The 27,322-nt window shown below is 38.7% G+C and overlaps 1 protein-coding gene across 4 annotated transcripts in view; it reads left to right on the top strand.

The window, feature by feature from the left end:
• The window catches only part of ank1b (ankyrin 1, erythrocytic b), a 72,338-nt gene that overhangs the window by 19,384 nt on the left and 25,632 nt on the right, over positions 1-27,322 (top strand). For all 4 annotated transcript variants that reach the window (XM_056731121.1, XM_056731122.1, XM_056731123.1 and 1 more), the window contains exons 3-17: positions 8,814-8,915; positions 12,106-12,204; positions 22,388-22,486; positions 22,568-22,666; positions 22,757-22,942; positions 23,309-23,407; positions 23,510-23,608; positions 24,701-24,799; positions 25,019-25,216; positions 25,671-25,769; positions 26,049-26,147; positions 26,308-26,406; positions 26,484-26,681; positions 26,894-26,992; positions 27,099-27,197. In XM_056731121.1, coding sequence (XP_056587099.1) covers positions 8,814-8,915; positions 12,106-12,204; positions 22,388-22,486; positions 22,568-22,666; positions 22,757-22,942; positions 23,309-23,407; positions 23,510-23,608; positions 24,701-24,799; positions 25,019-25,216; positions 25,671-25,769; positions 26,049-26,147; positions 26,308-26,406; positions 26,484-26,681; positions 26,894-26,992; positions 27,099-27,197 — 1,773 coding nt within the window. The remainder of the gene's footprint in view (positions 1-8,813; positions 8,916-12,105; positions 12,205-22,387; positions 22,487-22,567; positions 22,667-22,756; positions 22,943-23,308; positions 23,408-23,509; positions 23,609-24,700; positions 24,800-25,018; positions 25,217-25,670; positions 25,770-26,048; positions 26,148-26,307; positions 26,407-26,483; positions 26,682-26,893; positions 26,993-27,098; positions 27,198-27,322) is intronic.

Below are 27,322 nucleotides of genomic sequence, written 5' to 3'. Positions count from 1 at the left end.
TGGCTGCCTCCAGCTTTCCCTTTGTTTTGCCTCCAGCTAATGCCGTGACATAAGTGTGACGTCGGTTTAAAAGGTGTCTATATAAAAAGGCAAAACTAACGCTTCTGTAATACGCGTTAATGTGACCAGTCTGACGTAAATCGTTCCTCGTCTTTTCCCTCGCCATAATATGAAAAAAATCTCTAACAAAGATTGACGTTTGCACGTGCACTAGCAGACCTCCGTTACACTTTGATCGATCCGCATGTTTTTAACTGATGAAGTGAAGTTTACGCCAATGTTACTGTTTATTCCTAAAAGCTTATGAAGACATCACACATGCACTGACAGGGTGACCGAACAATCATAACAGCCTGAGAAGAGTAAGCTTGCTGATATGGTATGGGTGGGACATCTTCAGACACACGCTCTAATCACGACAGACTAGGTCAGCTTTACCAATCAGAGCGTTGTGGAAGAAGGGACTTTATAGAAACCGGAAAATTAAAAAAAGACAGCGGTGAACAATAGACTTTAAAAATGTGAAATATAAAACATGAACATCCATTGTTAAACAAAAAACATAATCAAAGCTTTGAAAACAGCCAAAGAACGGCACCTTTAAATATTGATTTAACCCTTTAGCAAAGTACCTCAATATGATTTCAGAATGTAAACATAAACCAGGTTTATAAGCATTGCTGCTATTGTCTGCTAGCTGCGGGGATTGTTGTCTAACATGTCATTTTTTCTGCTTCAGTGAGGAGAGAAAATGTGTGTGATACTGATTCATGCCATCAACGTGTGCTGGTGTGTGCGTTGTTCCATCTGATGGTAGCTTGCTGACTGCCACCCCCTGTTGCTGCATTCCCCGTCCTGTGTAAATGGATTGGCCCAGGGGAGGGGGCGGAGTCAGTTGCCATGCGCTGGTGAGGGCTCGGCAGGGGTTTACACGCGACTATAAGACTCCTGAACTCCCCTCGCTTTTTATTGCGTGCACTCTATCTGTCTTTATTGCACTCGCTCTGTTTCTCTTTCAATTCTTAGTTTCACCACTGCATAAATATGCATTTTAATTGGCTGAGCAGGAAAACAATCATCAAAATGTGAATCAGACAATGAGTGTTTTGTCCCTGTATGGTAATTTGGTGAACAACAGCCATTTGGCTACATAAATGTGTATTTCCACGCGTTGTTTCTGTGATCTTGAAAAATGAACGACACAAAGATAAGCTTGTGATGCATCTTTGGAATGCCATACCCATGCGAGTAAGGATTTTGTGCGAGCGCTGAAATGTACCATCAGGACTAATATTCAGTGTTGGTTGACAGCACATAACATTGATGAAATTAGGAGACTCTGAGGGGATATACCCAGTGTGCTTTGCAGTCGGGTCTTCTGCAGTCCTCATTAATATTGAAGAGGGAAAAGTGTGTGCTGCAATGTGATGTGACTGAGAAGATCTGCAGCTCATGTAAGAGAACAGAGAGGAAATGAAATGGAAACGCATTACAGAGGAGGGGAGAATATAGAGAGTTTAGAGCCATATAGAAAGAAAAGGGAGGGAGAAGAGTGAGCTGCTGAATGGAGGCATGGAAAATGAACATGAAATAAATATGTATACATACAATTATATTCATATTTTATTTGTTATTTAAAAATGAATTGATGATTGTTTTATTTTAGTATTTTTGACACAAGTACTGTGGTTTAACTATGGCGACTGGAGCTGGTTACCGTGTTGTTTGGTTTTAACCATTATGCACAAACCAAATTTTGGCTAAATATCATATAGATAGACTTTGGCCAGTATGTAACCATCTAAAAACCACCCAGAACATGATGGGAAGCACAGCAGCATTTGATCAACCACACGCCATAGCGACCGCATAACAAAATCCTTGCAACCTCCTACAACACCCCAGCATTGTGGCATCACTGTTTGCACATTTACAAAATCACAAAGTCTTGTTCTGATTATTGTTATCATATTAATATCAGTATTATCAATGATTACTTAATTTATTATTAACCATTTGTGTTTGTTATCTTTTTGTCATTGTCCTTTTATAAAGGCAAATATGCAATTTATTGCTTTAGTAAATGCAGGACAGTATTGGGCAGTTAGTTCAATTAGTATTGAATCGTATTACGACTGCTTGGCTTTGATTTGGCTTTGGATTTTCACCAAGCACAAAAATTTACCTCCTGCTCATCCTTTAACGTGAGCAGTTATGCCGTCATTGCCTGGAATTGATGTTTGTGTGGAAGTATCTCAGAGTTGTAGGAAGAGACCACGTGCCCAAGGATAAAAAAAGTATTTAAGTGGTTCCTTTTTAGAACCATAAAAAAAGACAACAACAGGAAGTTGTTTGTATTCATGTCAGTTATCGTTAATTCTTCAAGGTTTCAATATTATGCATTCACAAAATGTATGATAATTATATTAATGCTAATACAATACTCTGTGCACATTGTGAGTATCTCCAAATATCTCTTTAGACTAAAGCAACTCTTTTTACTACAATAGTGAGAAGTGTGCAAAGTGCCTACTGGGAATTACAAGCATGCAAAACAACATGCATGCCTACACAAACAGTTAAGAACACTTTCTATCAATATTTGAACATCTCCCACTTAAGTGTAGCCTTTGGTCTTTTGATTGATTTTGCATACTGGAGGTCAAGACCGGATGTGCGAGCCTTTCAGTGTTTTCAGGGAAATTGCTTTCACCGAGAAAAAAATAGAATACAGACATGTTATGCAAAGAGCTGTATTATACTGAATAAGCAACACGCCAAAAACGAATATTCACAATATTATTGTCTTGCCAACATATATTTTACACCAGTAATAGAATTTAGAGCAATGGGAAATAACATGTACTAGTTATGACAGAAATTGTATTTGATATTTGTTTAGAATATACACTAGTCTGTTATGAATTGTTTGCACTGTCATAGTCAAGTTGGCCAACAGTAATAGTGGAAGGTAATTATAGAGCTTTATTTATAGATCTGCAGAACATTGTGACCTTCTCTGGATTGTTTTACTAGACGGCGTCTTTCTGTTTCCTGTCAGTGTATGAAATGTGTCAGTACACTATGCCTTACCGTTCAATCCACCTGCAGATATTGAGCTCTAGCATCGTTTTGCAAAGAAGGATGATTTGTGGATACATGTATCTATAGCCCTAGTTGTGTCTGTGCATGTGCTATATACTGTGTGTATCTATACTCTAGCGCTGTATAGGTTACCTTTTTTTTAAAAAGTGGGTCTGAAAGTAAACCCAAGAGAGTTCATTACTGCGATTCATATTTTTTGGCCTACTGGTGCTGTGACCTTAATGACTTCTTTTGGCACTATTTTTAGCATCTATGGCAATGTAAAGGTGTGTGTGGATGAAAACTTGGAAAAGCCAGACCGGTTGTGAAAGTGGCTGCAACCAGGGGTGCAGATTTGCTTTTGCCTAACCTTTTAAAAATGTACAGGCCGTACATACTACTTTTATTTCATTCAGCATCATATATCGCCGCAGTCCTTCTTATATCTTGGATGTCTAAATTCTTACATAAAGGGTGATTTATGGCCAAAAATAAAATATAGAGATGCAAGGTTTCAGACTGCAAGAGTAAGAGTCGCTATCATTTATTCTGTGCCAAAAACATAAAAACTATAATTTTTTTTTTTACATATTTTAGTTTTTATGGTTTAAGACAGGGAATATTTTACATATTTTTTTATGTTAGTCTATATAGGAAAACCACCAACTGTTCAGTAATTGCCAGCCTAAAAAAACTTCTTATGATAAACTTGTTGGATGGTTGTTGTTTCTGATGTCTTTAAAGGATCAGTGTGTAAAATTTAGTGACATCTAGTGATTAGGTTGCAAATTGCAACTAAAGGCTCACTCCACTCCACCCCCTCCCTTTCAAAGCACTACGCCGGCTGAAACAGAACTAAGATGTCGTCACATTTTCTCTTCTTTGCCAAAGGATATAATGTATTTACGAAATGTGCTCTATAGAGAGTTTGTCCATTTAGGGCTACTGTAGAAACAACATGGTGAATTCCATGTAAGGCGACCCGTGGTGTATATAGATAGAAAAAGCTCAATCTAAGTTAATAAAAACGTAACACTTTATTATGTCAAGTCTTTATACACCTCTGAAGACATTTGTATATTATATTGCATTTCTGTCAATAGATCCCCACAAAAATTACGTACAGCACCTTTAATTTTCCTGTTTGTGTCTATTACAGTACGTCACAGTGAGAGTCAGATATTCATTCTTACAACCTGTTACATCTGGGTTTCATTTTCACTTTCTGACCTGGTAATATAATCCTTACGTACTTACATCAGGGGATGATGTCATCACTTTTCATTCTGAACTACATGCTAATCTGTGTCTGCACTCTAAATACATAAGGGATTGTGCAAATTAATTAATTGACTACTCTTGCACTTCACATAGATGGAATCATGACAGTACACTGACAGTTGCTGAGAGGAACGGAATTCCCACGGTTCGCTCGGTGATTGTGGCTTGCTTTCGCTAACCTCTCTCTCTCAATAGACTTACCGTCTGGGTTTCCTTCTTAGAGGCTTAGACAAAGGCCTGGTGCTTAATTGCATTGTGTCATGATATCTGCCAACTCAGTGAATCTTATCAAACACACCTCAGAAAGTTTCTGTTGATGTGTTGTGTCATCAAGCACTGACTGGAACATAGTTAAACACATAGTCTAACACATGAGCAGCTTTGGAGGACAAGGTTGATTTGATTACAAGGGCCATTGGTTATATAACTATGCATGTATATTTTCGAAGGAAATTAAGTTTGCATTGTATAAATTATATTATATGATTTCCCAATTATTAAACTTTAATGCTTTGAAAACAAACATGTATTCAGTCTAATTTCATCATTACTTGTGTACTGTAGATGTTAATGAATGGAATGGACAAGATTGTCACGGAGTGCAGCCATTCAAATGATGAATGTTTCTCGAGTAATTGACCCAAATTACTGGTACAGAAAATCGCCACAAAATTACATATTTTAAGTGTGAGTGCTCACGACACAAACCAGGAGGTCGCACTTTTATAACACTTTTATAATGGCTTCCTCTAGGTATAACATTTCTCTAGCATTTCTACCCAGGCCTGTTAATTCCCTAATTGTTGATGTTTTTTGTGTGAAATAAATAGAAATACGTCACTCATGTAGTGTGGGTTCATGTTAACAGAGCAATTTAGGTCAGAGAATTTGTTTAGCTGTCCATATGTTCATATGCTTGGATTGAGTGTGGTACCTGCATATATCCCAAGCTTGTAGTCTTTTGTGAATCCTGAAAATGATGTCATTGCTCTGCTAGCAACTGCTAAGCAACCAGTGTTGAAATGAGGCCTGAGCTGGAATCCCTTAAAAGCGAGTGTGTTTCTAAATTCAGCATTTAAATGATGTTGTTTGGTTCTCCTTGACATTCCTTGGCTTTTGAGCTGTAGGTTTTAGCAGTACATTTTTGTTGTTATCAAAATTATTTTTAGGTGCGCACGTTCAAACTTGAAATTTGGTTTTAGGTATCTAGGAGTCTGTTCAGAAAAATAGGATTTTTTTTTATTTTGAATAAAGATGTCAAAGACTTACACAGTGTAACCAGTAATGTGCACTTAGAAAATAACCTTTGTTATTGTTAATTTAATTTTGTAACCCATTTGTATTTACTGCAGCGTTGAACATGGAGTTTCAGTGTTTTCTGTACACTACTGTACTGTATGTTACCCTGCTCATACTGTACACCAACATGTGTTCCTGTGTCTCCATGTAACCGTGTGTGTGTGTATGTATTAACACGCTTTGTGTGGTATTGGTGTCTTCTAGGCTCATGTGGTTCAGCGCTGGCTTGTGCATCAGGACTGTAGTTTGAGTGCAGATGGTTCGCCGGAGGCTCAAGGTGGAAAATGCTACTTTGGTGGAAGAGTAAATATCTTAGTTCTCCTTGCTGTGTTGCCTCTTAACACTTTAATTCTTTGCGTGTTGTTGTGGCTTTTTAATCGTTTTTGTGTGTGAAACTATTGTGGTCGTGTGTAACTGGTAGCAGATCTTGTGTTTGAATGTTGTGATGTGGCTAATAACTTAAGTCAGCTCCGCTGGTGTTCCTGTAGTGTTTCCTCACCTTTCAATCCAAAAGGCTCGTTTTGTGTCATGTGTGTCCCTGTCCGTGGTCCAAGCATTAGATTTTATATGTTTAAGTGCGTGTTGTTCAGCTCAATACATTTTTGTACGTGTTTGTGTGATGAATTTTCCCATAAAACCCTGCTCAGGAGTTTTCCCACTGCAGAAAAATAAACATATAAACATACTATATACGGTATATTGTATGTTTATTACCTGGTAAGCATAATATTTCTATTTGTATAATTTTCACATATGAATAAATTATGAAATTAGTCAACTATAGTAAGATATAGTAATACAATATGTTATAATATTAATATAATATTTCATATTTCACTATCAAGTATGACAAAGGCATGTCATTCTCAGTGATTGCTTTGCCAATATAATGATGATAACGGATTTTGTCTCAAATCTATTAAACCCAGCATGTCCTTCATAGACAAGGCAATCAGGATTATGTCCAGATTTGCATCAATTTTTCCATTAAGATTAAGAATGACAACACATTTCAAAGTTGTTCAAGAACTATTAAAGGGATAGTTCACCCAAAAATAAAAAATCTGTCATCATTTACTCATTCTTCTAAACCTGTATCAATTTCTTTGTTCTACTGAACACAAAGAAGGATATTTGGAAGAATGTCAGTAACCAAAACAGATCTTATCTCCCATTGGCTCCCGTGGTATTTTTTCCCTTCTATGGCATTAAATGGGGAATGAGATACTAATGAGATTTATTTTGGTAGACGCTTCTATCCAGAGCGATTTACAATAAGGAGAGCATATACTGTAACTATGCATTTAACTGAATTGGTTTAATTTTAAGGATATGCTCGCATAAAGTAAGATGTTAATGTTTGTATTTACTAGTTTTACATACGTGGGGAGAAAGTCAGAGTAGTTTCCGAAAGAAAGGAAGAAAACTTTCAGGCTAAGAAGGTGATGAGTATTGGATTGTATGAGTCAAAGAATATGTTAATAACAGAGACTGCCATCTACATTGGTGACAAAATCAAATATAATTGTGGAAATTATTTGTAAGAGAGGTCACAAAGAATGTGTAAAAATAGCTCTCATTCACAAAATAAAATATATTTAGATTCGCCAATGGTTTCCAGTCACATGGTATACTGTATAGTGAGGTTCATGAAGCTATGACACACACACAATTACTGCACAGTCATGATGACAGATGTGTTTTACCATGCTGTCACCACGAAACTGAGCAAATGAAGGTTCAAAATTTCTTCTTCCTGCTCACTCAGTATTCCATCCACATCTTCCACTGGGGGCACGCCGGCCTGTCAGTCATCCCATCATGAAGCATCCCACGTTATAACAAGCAGGAACACAGCGGAGGCGATCGCATATTTCTAGACTGTGGAGTATCTGACAAAACAATTCAAAAGCTCAATATGATTGTGACCACATCATAGCAAACTGTGTTAATGATCGCATGGAAGGGCACAAAATAACACTCATGAATTTTAATACAGAGCTGCAAATTGCAGAGCGTGCAATTCTGAGTAGGGAGGTGAGGCCCAGAATGAAAAGAGCAATATAAATATGAATGTTTGTTTCTGGAACCTTTAGCATGGACACTACAGAGATCTACAAGAATTGAAGGCTTTTAAAAATTTATGATAGAAAACATAATTCTTTAAAGGAAATCTCAAAATCAAAATGGTGTTATTTTTTACCCATCCACATGACGCTCAACATGTTTTAAGACCTCACGGCGTCTTCGGAAAACAAATTAAGATATTTTAGGTGACATCCGAGAGATTTCCAATCATGACATCAACATGGTTATAGTTGTTGTAAACTTGTTGTAAAGACATCGTTAAATTGGTCCATCCAATCATAGTGGCTCAATTAAATTTTTTTAATACTTTGTGCGAAAAGCAAACCAAAATAACGACTTTAATTTATGTATTCTCCTCTGTCTTGTCAGTCTATGGTGTGCGTTCACGAGAGCACTTCGACACATGCGCATTCGTTGGGGCAAAAAAGTCTTCCTAAATATTGAAATCATCAGACATTTGGTCAGCTTATATACAGCGTGCGTCTACCTGTAAACACAGAGTTGCGCTTTCTGGTTTTCAGTCAGAACGCCAGCATCTGCCCCCACCGAATGCGTCGAAGTGCTCTCGTGATCTTGCACCATAGACTGACAAGAGAGGAGAATATTGATTAAAGTCATTATTTTGGTTCGTTTTTGCACGTAGAGTATTCTCATCGCTTCAAAAACATTCAATTGAGCGACTATGAGCGAATGGACCAATTTAAGGCTGTCTTCAATACTTTTCTGGACCTTGACAACAACTATAACCATCATGTCTATGAGGAGGCTTGAAAATCTCTCTGATGTCCCTTAAAATATATTTATTTGTGTTCCGAAGACGCCGTGTGGTCTTAAAACATGTTGAGCGCCATGTGGGTGAGTAAAAAATAACAAACTTGATTTTGAGATGAACTTTTCCTGTAAGGCATCTGAAACTGGATATTCCTCTTCTCTGTGGACGTGATGTTTTATGAAGTGTTTAACATTTAAAGGGATTTGGTATTGAGTATCAAATGAGTAATTGAACAATCCCTCTTCTTGTTTGTGGATTTTCTTACCATTATTCTCTCTCTCTGTTACAGGCGGATACATCAACTAGTTTCCTACGTGCTGCACGCTCAGGTAATCTGGAAAAGGCTCTGGACCATCTAAAAAACGGAATAGACATCAACATAGCCAATCAGGTGAGAGCGTGACATTATTGAGCATGTGTAAGGATAATTGTGCACCCTAGCATCTCCATTGCAACTGCATGGCAACACCCTGAAACCCTGATTTTTGTTAGGCCGAGGTAACTTTGGAGTCCATTGATAGAGCTTGCTAAATTGAGAAATTGCTATTTAAAGCTCTGAATTTATTATCTTGTAGAGGAGGATAAACATCTGTGTTTGTGTGCCAGTGTGTGTGTTTTAGCTTTCCGGTGTATGTATTAACCCCCCAGAGCTCTTGTGGTTGGACACTTCAGCTGTGTTTACAGTGTCAATGCAGAGATGTGTCCTAATCAGTAAATGACTGTAATTATTCATGTCAACGGTTTCCCTCCTGTAATACGCACCGGTCAGGATTTACGCCCACTTGCATCATCACACTCCGCGTTATTTACCTAGAATATCATATTCGTTGTGCAGAAGAGCTATGTTTGCTTCTTAGATGGGTTCATGAATGGACGCGAATTGCTGGCTGGCAGCCCACATTCAAAAGCGTTCATGCATACACCCACTCAATGCTTGCAGCCCAAACAAACACACACATTGAGCACTACACCACCTCATCATTCACAGACACAATTCTATCGGGAACCTGCCGTGGCCTCCTATGATATGCAACCCAGGTTGAATGTTGATGCTTCTTGCATCTTTAGGTTTTTGTAGTACTGTAACATGTTTGGTTAATCTGAAGATACATTTATGTAAATGTATGTTCACTTCCTGTGCATGTTACTGATATCACAGCGCAGATGTCTGGCTATCCATATATTTTGCACGGGGCTTAGAACAGCCTGACATGGAGACGGATTAAGCCCTCGACAGGGGTGCTTTGGGACCAGAGTAAATGTCAGAATCAGTTAAATTTATTTTAAAGTTTAGGGCGTGTTCTTGCGGCCCACCTCAACTCAAATTGTTAATGGGATTTTTAGACAATTCATGATCTTGCCCTAGAACGTAATTTGCCATTGTTAAAGGCGATTAATTTAAGGCTGTAAATAGTGTTCATTTTCTTGTTGCTGATCATCTATTCACAGCTAATGGGATGGTACAGCATAACTCAAATCTATGAATAGAGTTGGCGGGGACATTAATCTATCCAAATAAATACAGCTTAAAGCTGCAATCTGTAACTGTTTAAAGTCGGAATTAAATAGCATATAATTTTTGGGCGGCCATATTGAGTTTGCGTTCCTTCCCATTCATTGTTAATATCTATTATCTTTGTTTAAAAACAACAAAAAATGTCTTATTGTGCAAATACATGAAAATCAGTGTCAAAAATTGTATCTATACAAAGATTATAATACACTAAAAGTATTAAAACATTTTTTTAGTTGAAAGCAAGAAAATATAATGTTAATGTTACTTGAAAAGCTTAAACTAAACAAAATTTAGAAATGTTGGCTTGAAGTTAATTTAAGCTGAGGCACAAAAATGAATAAAATAAAATTAAACTAAAAATATAGCATATGAAATAAATGAATAATAAAATGATTAACACATAACATAATTATGTAAAAATAAATAAATATATGTATATATATATATACAATATGTAGATAAAAGCCAATTGAAAATTTTGCCAAAACTACAATAAAAATAAGATCATATATGTAGTAGAGTAGGCGGGGCGAGACCGTGGTTCGAGTCCGGTGAGTAATTGTGAATTAGCGCCAGCTGTGCGCACACCGGCCTCGAATCACGTAGGAGATGGGAGCATAAAAGGAACGAGCGACCGGACCGTCGAAGAGAGAGGACTGGGCCCGAACTTATGTTATGTTTGTATTTATATTATGTTTTGTTCGCCGGCGGTCGTCCGTGAGGGGCCGCCGGCTGTTATATTACTTTATTAAATGTTTAAATGTTTGCCGGTTCCCGACTCCTTCCTTCCCTTTTATGGAGATGTGTTACAATATAATTTTAGGTGTCTGATTTGATGGAAATTCCAGTATGGGGTAATGTGACTTTAATGTATATAAATAAACCTGCAGTTTTGTGTTTCAAACAGAGACAGCGGTATAGAGGCAACTTTAAGCTTTACTTGTATACTAAAACCGGTTGTGCTGTGAAAACACTTATTTTTGGGACACAAAGTCTTGTCGTTAACATATCTGTGTTATTTCTGGGACAACACATATTGTGTTACTTTTAACTCAAATTTTATTGTACCTTTTATTTAATTAACACAAAATCAAACACTATATAAAATTCTAATTATAAAGTGAGTTCAGTTCTGGCCCTTGGTTCTGGTCCTTGATCTAAAATACCCCGATTTATAACGGCTGACCACATTACATGGCCTAAATATCATTTTATTTACTTTATTTTGTAAAACCTTGCTATGCATATGGAAAAACCTTTTTGTATTATAGCAATAAGCCCCGCGAAGCAGTGTGTTACAGTGCATTTTATAACAGTTAAGGGCGTTGTGCTCTTTTGGCACTGTAGGTAATTATGAAAATTATGAAAATTATTATTTGGAAATATGAATACATGTGTATATTTGTGTGTATAAATTTACATCTATGGCTATATCAGTGTTCTTGTACCTGACATCCAAAGCCTTCAACATCTAGTGACATTGAACCATGAATGAGTATCAACCCACAGCATGGTTTCGATACCGTATGATTTTCCCCTAGAGATTAAAATGCACATCCAGAGAATATTAATGCCAAGCAGGCATGTGTTGCTGCCTTACCGTCTGCGAGCTTCCCGTCATCTCATCCTCTCTCTCCCAGCCTGTGTTGCGCGCATGCTCTGTACGGCTGCAGTATGGAGCAAATTAGAGATGAGTGACATTGCAGTATGAAGGGGATTCCAGACGCGCAAGCAGAGCAGAGCCCCCCCATGGCTGCATCGAGCTGCACACCCACCGAACCTCCCAACAAATGCGTTTTTCATTCAGCCTGTACCTCTCCCAGGCACCGTCTGCGAATAAATAGCTTTTCTGGCAGTGGCATCCACCGCTGTACTTCCACGCCCCGTTTAATGAGACCCCAACAGATCTGTAGACATCTCAGTGCTTCACTGTGTTATTTTTAGGCTAGCCCTCTTTGCAGTGAGTCATTTGACAGGTAGACGGGGAGAGATAAAGAGATATACTTTAGACGTGTCAGTGTTTTTTTTAGAATGATGTTTCCAACAGCAAATTTTCTCTTTGCAGAATGGACTCAACGGGTTGCACCTGGCCTCAAAAGAAGGCCACGTTAAGATGGTGCTGGAGTTACTCCACAATGGCATTGACCTGGAGACTACCACAAAGGTAAATCTACTGTATTTCTTAAATGCCGCAGAGTTAAAAACAGGTTTATATATGGAGTAGAACTGAGTTCTCTGGATACATTTCAGTCTCCTTTTATTTACAGACATGTGTGACCACACATCAGTTTAATTCTATATTAAAGGGATAGCCCACCCAGCAATGAAAGATCTGTCACCGTATGAAATCTTGGTGACAGTTGTTCGAAAACTGTATACATTTTTTTGTTTTGTTTAACACAAAAGAAGATATTTTTACGAATATGGGAAACTAAACAGTTCTGGGGCACCATTCACTACTATGGTACAACGTAGTTTTCTCCATACTTTGATAGTCAACAGCAGCATGACATATTGAAATAACATGATTGCGCGTCCGCAAGTCCTCATCTACTTATATGCAATCGCGAAATAGACTAAAACTAAGAAAAATAGCGGCGCGCCATTGATAAAAGGGATAGTTCAGCCAAAAACTCCAATTTGCTGTTTATTTAGCCATTCGAGATGTAGGTGACATTTTTTCTTGAGTAGAACCATAAAAAGATTGTTTGGTAAATTCCGCAGCCCCCTCTGCTTCATATAATGGGAGTCTATGGGGTCCACCTGTCGAAGAGTTCCTAAAGCACAACAGTCCAAAAAGCGGCTCCTGGCGACATTTTCATAAAACTGAATTTTTAATCATATTATCCATAATGTGCAGTCTCCGCACACAAACGCAATCTTCTTCTTGTAGTATTTGGTGGCCGATTACATACCAGCATCTGGTACTTTTATCACCACCTGCAGAAAGGGAGTGTTGAGGCTGTACAGTATGGCTAATATCATTAAAAATGACGTTCAAATTTATGAAAATATCGAACGATTCACTTCACGGAATGTCGCCAGGAGCCGCTTTTTGGAATTATGTGCTTTAGGAACTCTTAGAACAGCGGACCCCATAAACTCCCATTATATGAATCAGAGAGGGGTGCGGATTTACTATACAATCTTCCAATGTCACCTACATCTCGGATGGCCTGAGGGTGAGTAAATAAATGGCAAATTGGAGTTTTCGGGCGAACTATACCTTTAATGTCACACACAAACAACCACAATGACAAACGTACTTAAACATGCAGCTTTGTCTAATGCACCTGACAGGTGTGCTACACTGGCTAATTTATTCTTGGCACAGACCGATTTTTTGTAGCATGTGCGATATATATTTTGCACTGTACAGCCCTGTCTATTCATTTTTTGTAAAAACACTGTGGCTATTAAGGCAAAACCATTTTATCATATGTGTCGAATTAACACAATATGTATAGTTTTCAATATGCAAGATTGTAGTTTTTTCAGTTATTGACAATACAAGTATTTTATTTATTTTATTAAATGGTTATTTCACAGAAGTTGCAAGGTTTCACAGCAAATAAAATGTAAAGGACACAACCATCAGACTGAATGACCGTTTTATAAATGCATTTAATTAGGGTTCGAGCCCGTAGGGCTAGAAACCTATTGTATTTGTAGGTTTTATTAGGGTTCGAGCCCGAAGGGCTAGAAACCTATTGTATTTGTTGGTTTTATTATTAGGGTTCGAGCCCGAAGGGCTAGAAACCTATTGTATTTGTTAAGATTTTTATTCTTCTTATTATTATTCTGCCATAAAACTGATACTGCAGCCCAAACCGTAAGACCGACAGAGCTGAGACTTGGTCAGATGGTAGTAGTCCTTGTCGCTACTCAGATACACGGAGCCAGCCATATCGGCCCATAGGGGGCGCTACAGCGATGAAAACAGCCTTTTTGTTCGTAGCCCCTAAACCGTTTGTCGCACACCCAAGTGTCTTATATCAGTGTAATCACTGGCTCAAAACTTAAAAAACGTATGACTCAGATTTCATTTCCGGTATGCAAATTTTTTCGCAAATTAGCATTTTATGAAAAAAAAAAAAAATGAACTAGTCCCTGGATTTTTGCCCTATTGGAACCAAACCAACGCTGAAGACTTCTGTGGAGTGTGAATATGAATAATTATTAAAAAAAAGTTGAATTTTCAATTCACGGTCGCTAGGGGGTGCTAAAACATCCAAACCGGAAGTAACATATTTAACTAAAATGGCCATAACTCCTGAACTGTTTGAGACATCTTCATGGGGCTTTGAACATATGTATAGACTCTCAGTCCGGGGTCACAATAAAAAGACAGTGGCGTTTGGCCACTAGATGGCGCTATAATTTGAATGAGCTAGAAAATGGCCATAACTACGCAACAGTTTGCCCGATTGACTTATTATTTGGTATGGTGTGTCTTTGTCTCATTCTACATGAATATCTAAAAGGACATTGGCGTATCTTAAAAAACATGGCCGCCTTTGGCCAATGAAGTTTGAGCACTTATTAGACCGGGTTAACGGAGGCCGAACAAAACGACACTCGCTGGGCTTATTCGTCTCATGGTCTTTAAGGTCTGTAAGAAATGTGAACTTATTCCGCCACCGGGGGGCGAAATAACGCTTTTGGAGTGCATAATCAATTCTGTATCACGTGACATTTGACATATACAGACACCATTGGTATCATAAGATTGCTCTTCTCATTCTGAACAACTTTGCCTCTGGACACTCTTCTGTCGATCAAACGGTTCGTGAGTTATCGCTGATGATGTCAAAAACCTACTTTCGCGAACTAGTTCCTGGTTTTTCAACCGATCGGAACCAAACCAATGCAGATGACTTCTGTGGAGTGTGAATGTAAATAATCATTGAAAAAAAGTTGAAATTTTCTTTCACCGCTGCTTAGGGACGCCAAAACTTAAAATGGTCTGAGCCTATCACATTAAAATGGCCATAAATCCAGAACGGCTTAACATATCATCATGGGGCTCAGATGATATGTGTAGACCATCACTCCAAGGTCACATACAAAGGAAGGTGGCGTTTGGATACTAGGTGGCGCTAAAACATTAAAAAAGGCAAAATGTACATGTATTTTGGTGGCCTGGACAACTTTGTGTCATGTGACATTTGACTAATACACAAACTATTGATATCAAACGATAGATCTCCTCATTCATAACAACTTTGCCTCTTGAACCATTGATGTCTATCAAATGGTTTGTGAGTTATTGGTGATGATGTATAAAACCTACTTTTGCAAACTTGTTCAAGGATTTTCAAGCAATTACAAAATTTCCACCGCAGTACATTTCTCTGGACTCTCTAGGTCAATAATCATCAAAAACATGTTGAGTTTTTTTTGTTTTGTGACCATAACAGGGTCCTTTATTATATTAGCGTTAACCGAGTACGGTGAAGGTCGCTACTCCTTAATAAATAATCCAACAGAATTGCCATTAAGTACTATTACACATATTATGACACAAAACAAGCACGCAACATGTAATTCTTATCGGAAGAGGCATGCCTTCACAACAGTCAAAAAGGTGAAATATCATACATTTAAATTACTATTTTAAACTTGTCTTTAATAAATACATCATTTGCTAATCAAATTGCTAATCAGCCAGTCACATAGCATAAACCCAATCCATTTTGGCATCCAGACGTGGTAAACACACTTGCTGAAGTTTAAACCGAGCATCAAAATGGAGAAACAATTGGATATATGGTATGGGATATATTAGATAACACATACCACCTGAGGATTGTTGCCAACCATGTCCATGTTTTGATGGCTACTTCCAGCAGTAAAAAATGGACCATGTCAGAAAGCTCAAATGATCTCAAACTGGTTTCTTGAACATGACAATGAGCTCACTGTACTCCAATGGCCTTCAGAGTCACCAGACTCAACCAAATAAGCATCAGTTAAATGGCAAGGTCTTCTGGAATATTGTTGCAGACCATGAATGTGAATCAATTATCTATTTAAATTGGTCTTATTTTTTTTAATCAATTTTTCAGAACACAAAATGAGCTATTTTGAAGAATGTGCATTGTATTAACAAAAAAGACCTATATATGTGCATGGAATGTTTTAGAGACACAGGAGTTGCTTTGTTTTGCTAATGGCTTCGTTCTTTATCAATTGACAGCTGTCAAGCCACGCCCTTAGCAACCAAACAGATTATTTTTTGCAACCGTCTAGCCAGACCTACATCTCTGCAGTAGAATATTATAGAGACAAGGGGCTTGGTTCGTTTGACTTGTGGTTTGATGTGTTATTAATTGACAGGTGCTATTCCACACCCATGGCAACCGAACAGGTTAGCTTAGCAACCGTTTAGCAAGATCTATATCTCTGCAACAAATCATCGTAGAGACATGAGAATTGGTTCATTGCACTCGTCCCTTAGGTATTATCGGTTTACGCCCGTTTTTGCATACGAGTGTAAGCATGCATGGTCTGTATTAAAAGTTACCGTTCGTTTCTGTCATATTTCTTGGTGTGGAAGAGTGTCATTCGTTGTGGATTTGTTACGGTGCCATTCCTGAGCCTAGTTGACAATGGCAAGGCCAATAGAGGCCTTAGACTGCTCGAACCCGCTAAATGCTGCTTGCAGCTTTAATTCTTCTTATTATTATTCTGCCATAAAACTGATACTGCAGCCCAAACCGTAAGGCCGACAGAGCTGAGACTTGGTCAGATGGTAGTAGTCCTTGTCGCTACTCAGATACACGGAGCCAGCCATATCGACCCATAGGTGGCGCTATAGCAATACCAAACGCGTTTGCGCTTGTTACTCCGAAACCGTTTGTCGCACACCCAAGTGTCTTATATCAGTGTAATCACTGGCTCAAAACTTAAAAAACGTATATCTCCGATTTCATTTCCGCCATTATAGATTTTTCGCTAATTAGCATTTTATGAAAAAAAAAAAAAATGAACTAGTCCCTGGATTTTTGCCCTATTGGAACCAAACCAACGCTGATGAGTTCTGTGGAGTGTGAATATGAATAATTATTAAAAAAAAGTTCAATTTTCAATTCACGGTCGCTAGGTGGCGCTAAAACATCCAAACCGGAAGTAACATATTTAGCTAAAATGGCCATAACTCCTGAACTGTTTGAGATATCTTCATGGGGCTTGGAACACATGTGTAGACCCTCAGTCCGGGGTCACAATAAAAAGACAGTGGCGTTTGGCCACTAGATGGCGCTATAATTTGAATGAGCTAGAAAATGTCTATAACTACGCAACAGTTTGCCCGATTGACTTATTATTTGGTATGGTGTGTCTTTGTCTCATTCTACATGAATATCTAAAAGGACATTGGCGTATCTTAAAAAACATGGCCGCCATTGGTCGATGAAGTTTGAGCACTCATTACACCGGGTTAACGGAGGCCGATCAAAACGCCACTCACTGGGCTTATTTGTCTCATGGTCCTGAAGGTCTGTAAGAAACATGAACTTATTCGGCCACCGGGGGGCGTAATAGCGCTTTAGGAGTACATGAACAACTGTGTATCACGTGATATTTGACATATACCCAAACTGTTTATATCATATGATAGGACTACTTTTTCTGAGCCACTTTGCCTCTTGAACCACTTCTGTCGATCGAACGGTTCGTGAGTTATCGCTGATGATGTCAAAAACCTAATTTCGCGAACTAGTCGTTGGTTTTTCAACCGATCGGAACCAAACCAATGCAGATGGCTTCTTCGGAGTGTGACTGCAAATAATCATTGAAAAAAAGTAGAAATTTCCTTTCACCATTGCTTAGGGACGCCAAAACTTAAAATGGGTGGAGCCTATCACCTTTAAATGGGCATATATCCAGAACGGTTTAACATATCAGCAAGGGGCTCAGAAAATATGTGAAGACCACCAATACGATGTCACAGACAAAATAACGTGGCATTTGGACACTAGGTGGCGCTATAACAGTAAAAAGGGTTAAATGTACATGTCTTTTGGTGGCCTAGACAACTGTGTGTCACGTGACATTTGACTAATACACAAACTATTGATATCAAACGATAGAACTCCTCATTCATAACAACTTTGCCTCTTGAACCATTGACGTCTATCAAAAGGTTTGTGAGTTATTGGTGATGATGTATAAAACCTACTTTTGCAAACTAGTTTTAGGACTTTCAAGCAATTAAACAAATTCCACCACAGTACATTTCTTTGGACTCTCTAGGTCAATAATCATCAAAAACATGTTGAGTTTTTTTAGTTTTGTGACCATAACAGGGTCCTTTATTATATTAGCGTAAACCGAGTACGGTGAAGGTCGCTACTCCTTAATAATTAATCCAACTGACTTGCCATTAAGTACTATTATACATATTATTACACTGAACAAGCATGCAACATGTGATTCTTATCGGAAGAGGCATGCCTTCACAACAGTCAAAAAGGTGAAATATCATACATTTAAATTACTATTTTAAACTTGTCTTTAATAAATACATCATTTGCTAATCAAATTGCTAATCAGCCAGTCACATAGCATGAACTCAATCCATTTTGGCTTCTAGACGTGGTAAACACACTTGCTGAAGTTCAAACCGAGCATCAAAATTGAGAAACAATTGGATATATGGTATGGGATATATTAGATAACACATACCACCTGAGGATTGTTGCCAACCAAGTCCATGTTTTGATGGCTACTTCCAGCAGTAAAAAATGGACCATGTCAGAAAGCTCAAATGATCTCAAACTGGTTTCTTGAACATGACAATGAGCTCACTGTACTCCAATGGCCTTCAGAGTCACCAGACTCAACCAAATAAGCATCAGTTAAATGGCAAGGTCTTCTGGAATATTGTTGCAGACCATGAATGTGAATCAATTATCTATTTAAATTGGTCTTATTTTTTTTTATCAATTTTTCAGAACACAAAATGAGCTATTTTGAAGAATGTGCATTTATTAACAAAAATGTGCAATAGAATGTTTTCGAGACACAGGAGTTGCTCTGTTTTGCTAATGGCTTCGTTCTTTATCAATTGACAGCTGCCAAGCCACACCCTTAGCAACCAAACAGATTATTTTTTGCAACCGTCTAGCCAGACCTACATCTCTGCAGTAGAATATTATAGAGACACGGGGCTTGGTTCGTTTGACTTTTGGTTTGATGTGTTATTAATTGACAGGTGCTATTCCACACCCATGGCAACCGAACAGGTTAGCTTAGCAACCGTTTAGCAAGATCTATATCTCTGCAACAAATCATCGTAGAGACATGAGAATTGGTTCATTGCACTCGTCCCTTAGGTATTATCGGTTTACGCCCGTTTTTGCATACGAGTGTAAGCATGCATGGTCTGTATTAAAAGTTACCGTTCGTTTCTGTCATATTTCTTGGTGTGGAAGAGTGTCATTCGTTGTGGATTTGTTACGGTGCCATTCCTGAGCCTAGTTGACATTGGCAAGGCCAATAGAGGCCTTAGACTGCTCGAACCCGCTAAATGCTGCTTGCAGCTTTAATTCTTCTTCTTCTTCTTATTATTATTCTTCCCTAAAAGTGATCGTGCAGCCCAAACCGTAAAGCCGACAGAGCTGTGACTTGGTCAGATGGTAGTAGTCCTTGTCGCTACTCAGATACAGGGAGCCAGCCAAATCGGCCCATAGGTGGCGCTACAGCGATGAAAGGCGCGTTTGCGCACGTAACCCCTAAACCGTTTGTCGCACAACCAAGTGTTTTATATCAGTGTAATCATTGGCTCAAAACTTAAAAAACGTATATCTCCGATTTCATTTCCGGTATGCAATTTTTTTTGCTAATTTGCATTTTATGAAAAAAATTAAAAATGAACTAGTCCCTGGATTTTTGCCCGATCGGAACCAAACCAACGCTGATGAGTTCTGATGAGTGTGAATGTAAATAATTATCAAAAAAAAGTTGAATTTTCAATTCACGGCCGCTATGTGGCGCTAAAACGTCCAAACCGGAAGTAACATATTTAACTAAAATGGCCCTAACTCGTGAACTGTTTGAGATATGTTCATGGGGCTTGGAAAATATGTGTAGACTCTCAGTCCGGGGTCACAATAAAAAAACTGCGGCATTTGGCCACTAGGTGGCGCTATAATTTGAATGAGCTAGAAAATGGCTATAACTACGCAACCCTTTGCCCGATTGACTTGATATGTGGTATGGTGGGTCTTTGTCTCATGCTACATGAATATCTCAAAGGACATTGGCGTATCTCAAAAAACATGGCCGCCATTGGCCAATGAAGTTTGAGCGCTAATTACACCGAGTTAACTGAGGCCGATCAAAACGACACTCGCTGGGATTATTTGTCTCACAGTCCTTAAGGTCTGTAAGAAATATGAACTCATTTGGCCACCGTGGGGCGAAATAAAGCTTTAGGAGTGCTTAAACCATTGTGTATCACGTGACATTTGACATATACCCAAACTAATGTTATCATATGATAGCTCTCCTTATTCTGAGCAACTTTGCCTCTTGAACCACTTCTGTCGATTAAACGATTTGTGAGTTATCGCAGATGATGTCTAAAACCTACTTTCGCGAACTAGTCGTTGGTTTTTCGACTTAACGGAACCAAAACAATGCAGATGACTTCTGTGGAGAGTGATTGTAAATAATTATCGAAAAAAAGCAGAAATTTCCTTTCACGGTCCCTTAGGGGCGGCCAAATTTAAAAATGGGAGGAGCCTATCACATTTAAATGGCCATAAATCCAGAACGGCTTAACATATCATCATGGGGCTCGGGAAATATGTGTATACCATCACTCCAAGTTCACCTACAAAATAACGTGGCATTTGCACACTAGGTGGCGCTATAACAGTAAAAATGGTAAAATTGTTGCGTATTTCATTGCTTAAGCAGTTGTGTATCACGTGACATTTGTCATTTACACAAACTAATATAATCATATGATAGTTCTCCTCATTGAGAACAACTTTGCCTCTTGATCCATTGATGTCAATCAAACAGTTCGCAAGTTATTGGTGATGATGTTAAAGACGTACTTTTGCATACCAATTTTAGGTCTTTCAAGCAATTTCCAAATTTTCACCACAGTACAATTCTCTGGACTCTCTAGATAATTTATGATCAAGGACATGTTGAACTTTTTCATAAATGTGACCATAACAGAGTCCTTTATTATATTAACCTCAAAAGTCTACCTGAAAGCTTGCTGCTCCTTAATGAATAATCCAACTGACTTGCCATATAGTACTATTATACATATTATGACACAAAAAAAGCATGCAAAATGTGAAGGTCATCGGAAGAGGCATGCCTTCATAACAGACAAAAAAGTGAAATATAATTAATTTCAATGGCTTTTTTAGAGTCACCAGATCACAATGTGTGTATTTATGGATATTATGTCTCTCTGTATAATAAGAGTGTGCATGTACTGTATAGTTCTGTGTGTCATGTGTGATCGAGACTGTGCATGTGTGTGGAATGAAATGTGTCTCACAGGAAGACAGTGTTAGAAATAAAATGTATTACACATTAAACGTTGCTCCATAATTACACATCTATAAATACAGCACATGTCTGGCTGCTTTTATGATGCTGTGTTGATATATATATATATATATACAACACACCTTTATTAGGTACACCAGTTTAATTGCATGTAAACCCAAATTGCTACTAAGCCAGTCACATGGCAGCAACTCAATGCATTTAGACATGGTAAACATGACTTCCTGAAGTTCAAACCTTACATCAAAATGGGATATACTGTATAATGTGTGTACAAAATAAACACAATTTAAATGGCACGGCATTCTAGACTATTATGAATGGGAATCAATGTATCTATTTAAGATGCTCCTGGCCATAAGCCTTAAGCTTTTTTTATACACGTCTATCATAATGTATGGCAGGTGCCATGCCACATCCATAGCAACTAAACATGTTAACTTAGCAACCATTAAGCTAGACCTATATCTCTGGAACTGAACATCGTAGAGACATGAGAATTGGTTAATTTCACTCGCCCCTCAGGTATTATCGGTTTACACCTGTTTTTGCATATGAGTGTAAGCATGCGTGGTCTGTATTAACCGTTGATGACCATTTCTTTCATTTTTCTGGTTATGGGTAAGTGTCATCCCTTGCGGATGTGTTATGGTCCGATTCCTGACCGTAGTCAGCGAAGGCAGTCGACCTTAGTCCCCTTAGACTGCTCGAACCCGATGATTGCTGCTTGCAGCTATATTCTTTGTTATATTTTGAATTTGAACTGGCTATACAGTCTATATGATAGTGTTATTTGCCTTTGGCAGAAAGGCAATACCGCCCTCCATATTGCAGCTCTAGCCGGTCAAGAGAAAGTGGTCGCTGAACTCATCAATTATGGTGCCGACGTCAATGCCCAGTCTCAGGTTAGTTATCAAATCCATTTTATAAGAACGTGTTGATGATTCTGCTTATTCATTATTGTGATATTTGTATACGTTCTGCAGAAAGGTTTCAGTCCCTTGTACATGGCAGCACAAGAAAACCACTTGGATGTGGTCAAGTACCTACTTGAACATGGAGCCAATCAGAGCCTTCCAACAGAAGTGAGTGGCACACTGTTTTTTCCAATCATAGAAGAGACATTTTCTCCCTGTATTCAAATAACTTTACATCCCACATAATTGTCTTTCCAGGATGGCTTTACACCTTTGGCGGTAGCTCTTCAGCAGGGCCATGAGAATGTGGTGGCCCTCTTAATTAACTATGGCACCAAGGGCAAAGTGCGTCTGCCCGCCCTGCACATCGCAGCACGCAACGATGACACACGCACTGCTGCCGTACTACTGCAGAATGACCCCAACCCAGACGTCCTGAGCAAGGTATTCACAGTGTGTCTGCAGAGCTCCATCTCGCCGGAGATTATGCATCACTGAGATCACATCGCAGGCGCTCTTGGCTTGTAATTGCTGTGATGACTCTGTGACAAGATAAACAGAACTGAAAAATAAACACAACTGACTTTGTTAAAGAGCCACCGGCGTAGGTGTTCGTGTTTTGTACGACTGTGAATCAGTGAAATGTGATACTATCTACTTATCTCTACTGGAAGTGCACAGCGCTACCCATGCCAAGGTTATGGGTTTGAATTCAAGAGAATGCATGCTCTTATTAAATATGAATGGCCTGAATGTGAATTAAAGCATCTGCGAAATGCATAAATGTAATGTAAATGTTTTTTTTTGCAGACCGGCTTTACTCCCCTTCACATCGCGGCCCATTATGAGAATCTAAGTGTAGCACAGCTTTTACTAAACAGAGGAGCCAATGTGAACTTTACGCCTAAGGTCAGTTGAAATGTCATTTTAAAAAATGCTTTCTGCAACACTTATCTGAAAGATTACAGAAATTCAATCTTTCTCGTGTTCTCTCCTTGTTTTCTCTTGAAGAACGGCATTACTCCATTACATATTGCTTCCAGGAGAGGGAATGTGATTATGGTGCGACTTCTCTTGGACAGAGGAGCTCAGATAGATGCCAAGACAAAGGTATATGATCTATTTCTCCTATGGAAACTGTGTAATTCGGGTGGTTTAGGGTCATGTTCACCAAAAAGACATACCACAGCCAAAAATGATCAAATCTAAAGAGCTATCTAAACAGTGGATAACTCATTGACTAGTTATTCATCCTGTGGACTTCCTCTTTTAGTTTTGTGCAATTCTGTGGAACCTTAAGATAAATACGTTTTACCAAATGTTTTCACCGTAATGATGTCAATATTTGGTGGTTTAAATACCTGTTTAAAGTCTCTCTTAAAGGTCCAGTTTATGAAAATTAGCCACATCTAGTGGGCTGTGAATTGAAACCAATGGCTCATACACCCCTCCCTTTCAAAGCCCAACAGCAGCTGGCACAGGACTAAAGATGTCACATTTTTGCTTCTTTGCCGAAGGAGATAACATGTTTACAAAACGTGCTTTGTAGAGTAATTTGTCTTTGAAGGACTACTGTCATCTAGGGTTGGTAAAATACAAACAGATGATTCAATATATTGGTAATAAATACATTCTTTGAAAATGTATATTTAAATTTTTGACTCAAAATGTTACATCCATAATGCTGGAAATTTGCCCTTTTTTGCTTTTTTTATTCACATACATAGTTACGTTTCAAAGAAGTTTTAAAAACGTTGCGATTCAGTTTTATTGGTTGTATTTTGTTGTAATCTTTATGTAGTGTTAAAACACTGGAAGTGCGTTTGGACCGGTGTTGTTTACATCTTGTAAAATGGTCTATACAGTACATCCATCCCAACCGTTTCACAGCACTGTATTTTCTGGCTAAGATGTGATATTTCACTGCTGAATATGGCTTATTCAAGTCTAGCTTGTGGAGAATGACCTATTTTCCTTCCTCTGGGAAAAACAGGTATTTTCCCTGTGCGACAACATACTGTTTTAACACTGCACTGTGATGAAAATATATAGCTTGAAAATGCAGCTTGTTTAGGATGCAACCACGGCTGATGCATAAGGATGCAACCACTGCTGATGCATTCGATTGCATCCACGGCTAATACATTTCACGTCTCCAAAATTGCTGATGGACGCCCGTTGCATTCTTTCTGTCTTCTGCAGGATGAGTTGACGCCACTGCATTGTGCAGCCAGGAACGGTCACGTACGTGTCGTGGAGATCCTGCTAGATCAGGGTGCTCCCATGCAGGCCAAAACTAAGGTGATTTAACCACTTTAGCAAACCAGGCCACAATGTTAACCTGTATCATGTAGTATAAAACAGCTGATAGCGGATTTTCCACTGGGGCTAATGTGAAGGGCAAACTGTAATTATAGATCTGTATTGATATCTTAGGCCTGACTTGATTCACGTTTAAGAACAATACCATGCTGTAATAATACTGTTCAATTGAGAAAAATGTTGTCTCTGCCCCTGCAGAACGGCCTCTCTCCCATCCACATGGCAGCGCAAGGCGATCACATGGATTGCGTGAGGCAGCTCCTGCAATACAACGCAGAGATCGATGACATCACCCTGGACCACCTGACCCCACTGCATGTTGCAGCACACTGTGGGCACCACCGCATGGTCAAGGTGCTGTTGGACAAGGGGGCAAAAGCAAACGCCCGTGCTCTGGTTAGTGCGTCTTTGATGTTCGTCTCGTCTCTTAGTCCTTCATGTTTTACCGTTATGTTTTACGATATTTTAATGTTGAATCAATTGTGTAGTGGTGGAGCTATTAAAAATCTTGAATACAATAATGGCTAAAAGATGATGGGGAATTGACATCTTTTCTCTTCTTTCTAATGTATTATTGAATATGTATTTAAGAGTTTCTATGCATGTTGCAATGTAGCTGTGATTGGAATGTAGACTAAAGCTTAACTTTGAGAAGAATTTGAGGAGGCTTGGCAAAAATGTACATGCAACACATGTGCAAAGCTTACTCGAGTCAAGACCCAAGACCCATTTTCTGTATATTCAAATAAAACCAATATTTCCTTTTACTAGTACTAGCTCAATATAAACCATATAATAGAGTGCCGAACACGTTGCATATGTAAGTCAAATTTTTTGGTGGATTGTTTAGAATGGATTCACCCCGTTGCACATCGCCTGCAAAAAGAACCACATGCGGTCCATGGACCTTCTGCTGAAGCACTCAGCATCTCTGGAGGCTGTGACTGAGGTCAGATTACTCTTTGCCTGTCGCTTTGATGGATAACTTGCTTCCGCGCTGCACCAGCTGTGCATTTAGACTCTTGTAGAGTACAGAAAAAAATTGTGAAGATCTACTCAATATATGATACATATTATATTATATTGTATTAATTATATTGTATTAATTGTATTATATTATATTATATTATATTATATTATATTATATTATATTATATTATATTATATTATATTATATTATATTATATTATATTATATTATATTATATTATATTATATTAATCTTTTAGTCGGGTTTAACGCCCCTTCATGTGGCTGCATTCATGGGCCATCTCAACATAGTAAAGAATCTTCTTCAGAGAGGAGCTTCGCCCAACGCATCTAATGTGGTAAGAACTGTGTAATCTGTGAAGCATCTCAGGATACCAAACAATAATTTCCTCATAGCACAAGCTGGCGAATGTATCATGACAAGATTATGACAATAATCAGAATTTGTGATTCACAACTGGACTTTCATTGTGTTTGTATTTGATTGTATCATTGTAGAAAGTTGAGACCCCTCTGCACATGGCCGCCCGGGCAGGGCACTGTGAGGTGGCACAGTTCCTGCTGCAGAACAATGCGCAGGTGGATGCTAAAGCCAAGGTATGGAAATGATACAAGCTTTAAAATCATATTTTTTGTTCTTTTGTCTTAAAGATTGCCTTTCTTTGCTTTGGCAGGATGATCAGACACCCCTGCACTGTGCTGCTCGGATGGGACACAAGGAGTTGGTGAAGCTTCTGTTGGAGCATAAAGCCAATCCAGACGCGACCACAACAGCAGGCCACACCCCTTTACACATCGCTGCCCGTGAGGGACACGGCCAAACCACACGCATCCTGCTCGACGGGAACGCCCAGCAAACCAAAATGACCAAGGTTTTTCTCTCTTCTCTTTATTGATTCCTTGCTAAGCTCTACCTTAAAATTGTTTATGTAAATCTCCAGTTCATTACTAGCTGGCATTCGGTAAAACTTGTCTTTGCAAGCAACAGTTATCAAGTGGGCGGAGCTTGCTGAGTGGTCATTTACATCACGAGACAACAAACTCTCCTCTTGCATTCTCAGTTTTTATTTTCCTTTTCTTACAGAAAGGATTTACCCCTCTACATGTAGCATGTAAATATGGCAAAGTGGACGTGGCGGAGCTACTTTTAGAAAGAGGGGCCAATCCTAATGCAGCCGGAAAGGTATCACATCACGATGAACATCTGATGTCTCAGTAGTCTCCTGCATATATCAGATAACAGACAGAGGTGCTTGACTTATACGTGTGTCCCCTCTATGTTCTCACAGAATGGACTGACCCCTCTGCACGTGGCCGTCCATCACAACAACCTTGATGTAGTGAAGCTGCTGGTCAGCAAGGGCGGCTCTCCCCACAGCACTGCGAGAGTAAGTTATGCAAAAACACTGATATTCACAATGACCTTACAGATCTTAACATTATTTAAGATCCTGTAGACCGTCTTTATTCTTATACAAGTTGTCGGATGGCAGTGCACTTTTGGATTGTCTAG

Source organism: Triplophysa dalaica, chromosome 19 (assembly GCF_015846415.1).
Source record: "Triplophysa dalaica isolate WHDGS20190420 chromosome 19, ASM1584641v1, whole genome shotgun sequence".
In the NCBI taxonomy this organism is placed as follows: Eukaryota; Metazoa; Chordata; class Actinopteri; order Cypriniformes; family Nemacheilidae; genus Triplophysa; species Triplophysa dalaica.
This window is presented reverse-complemented; position numbering and strand designations above follow the sequence as displayed.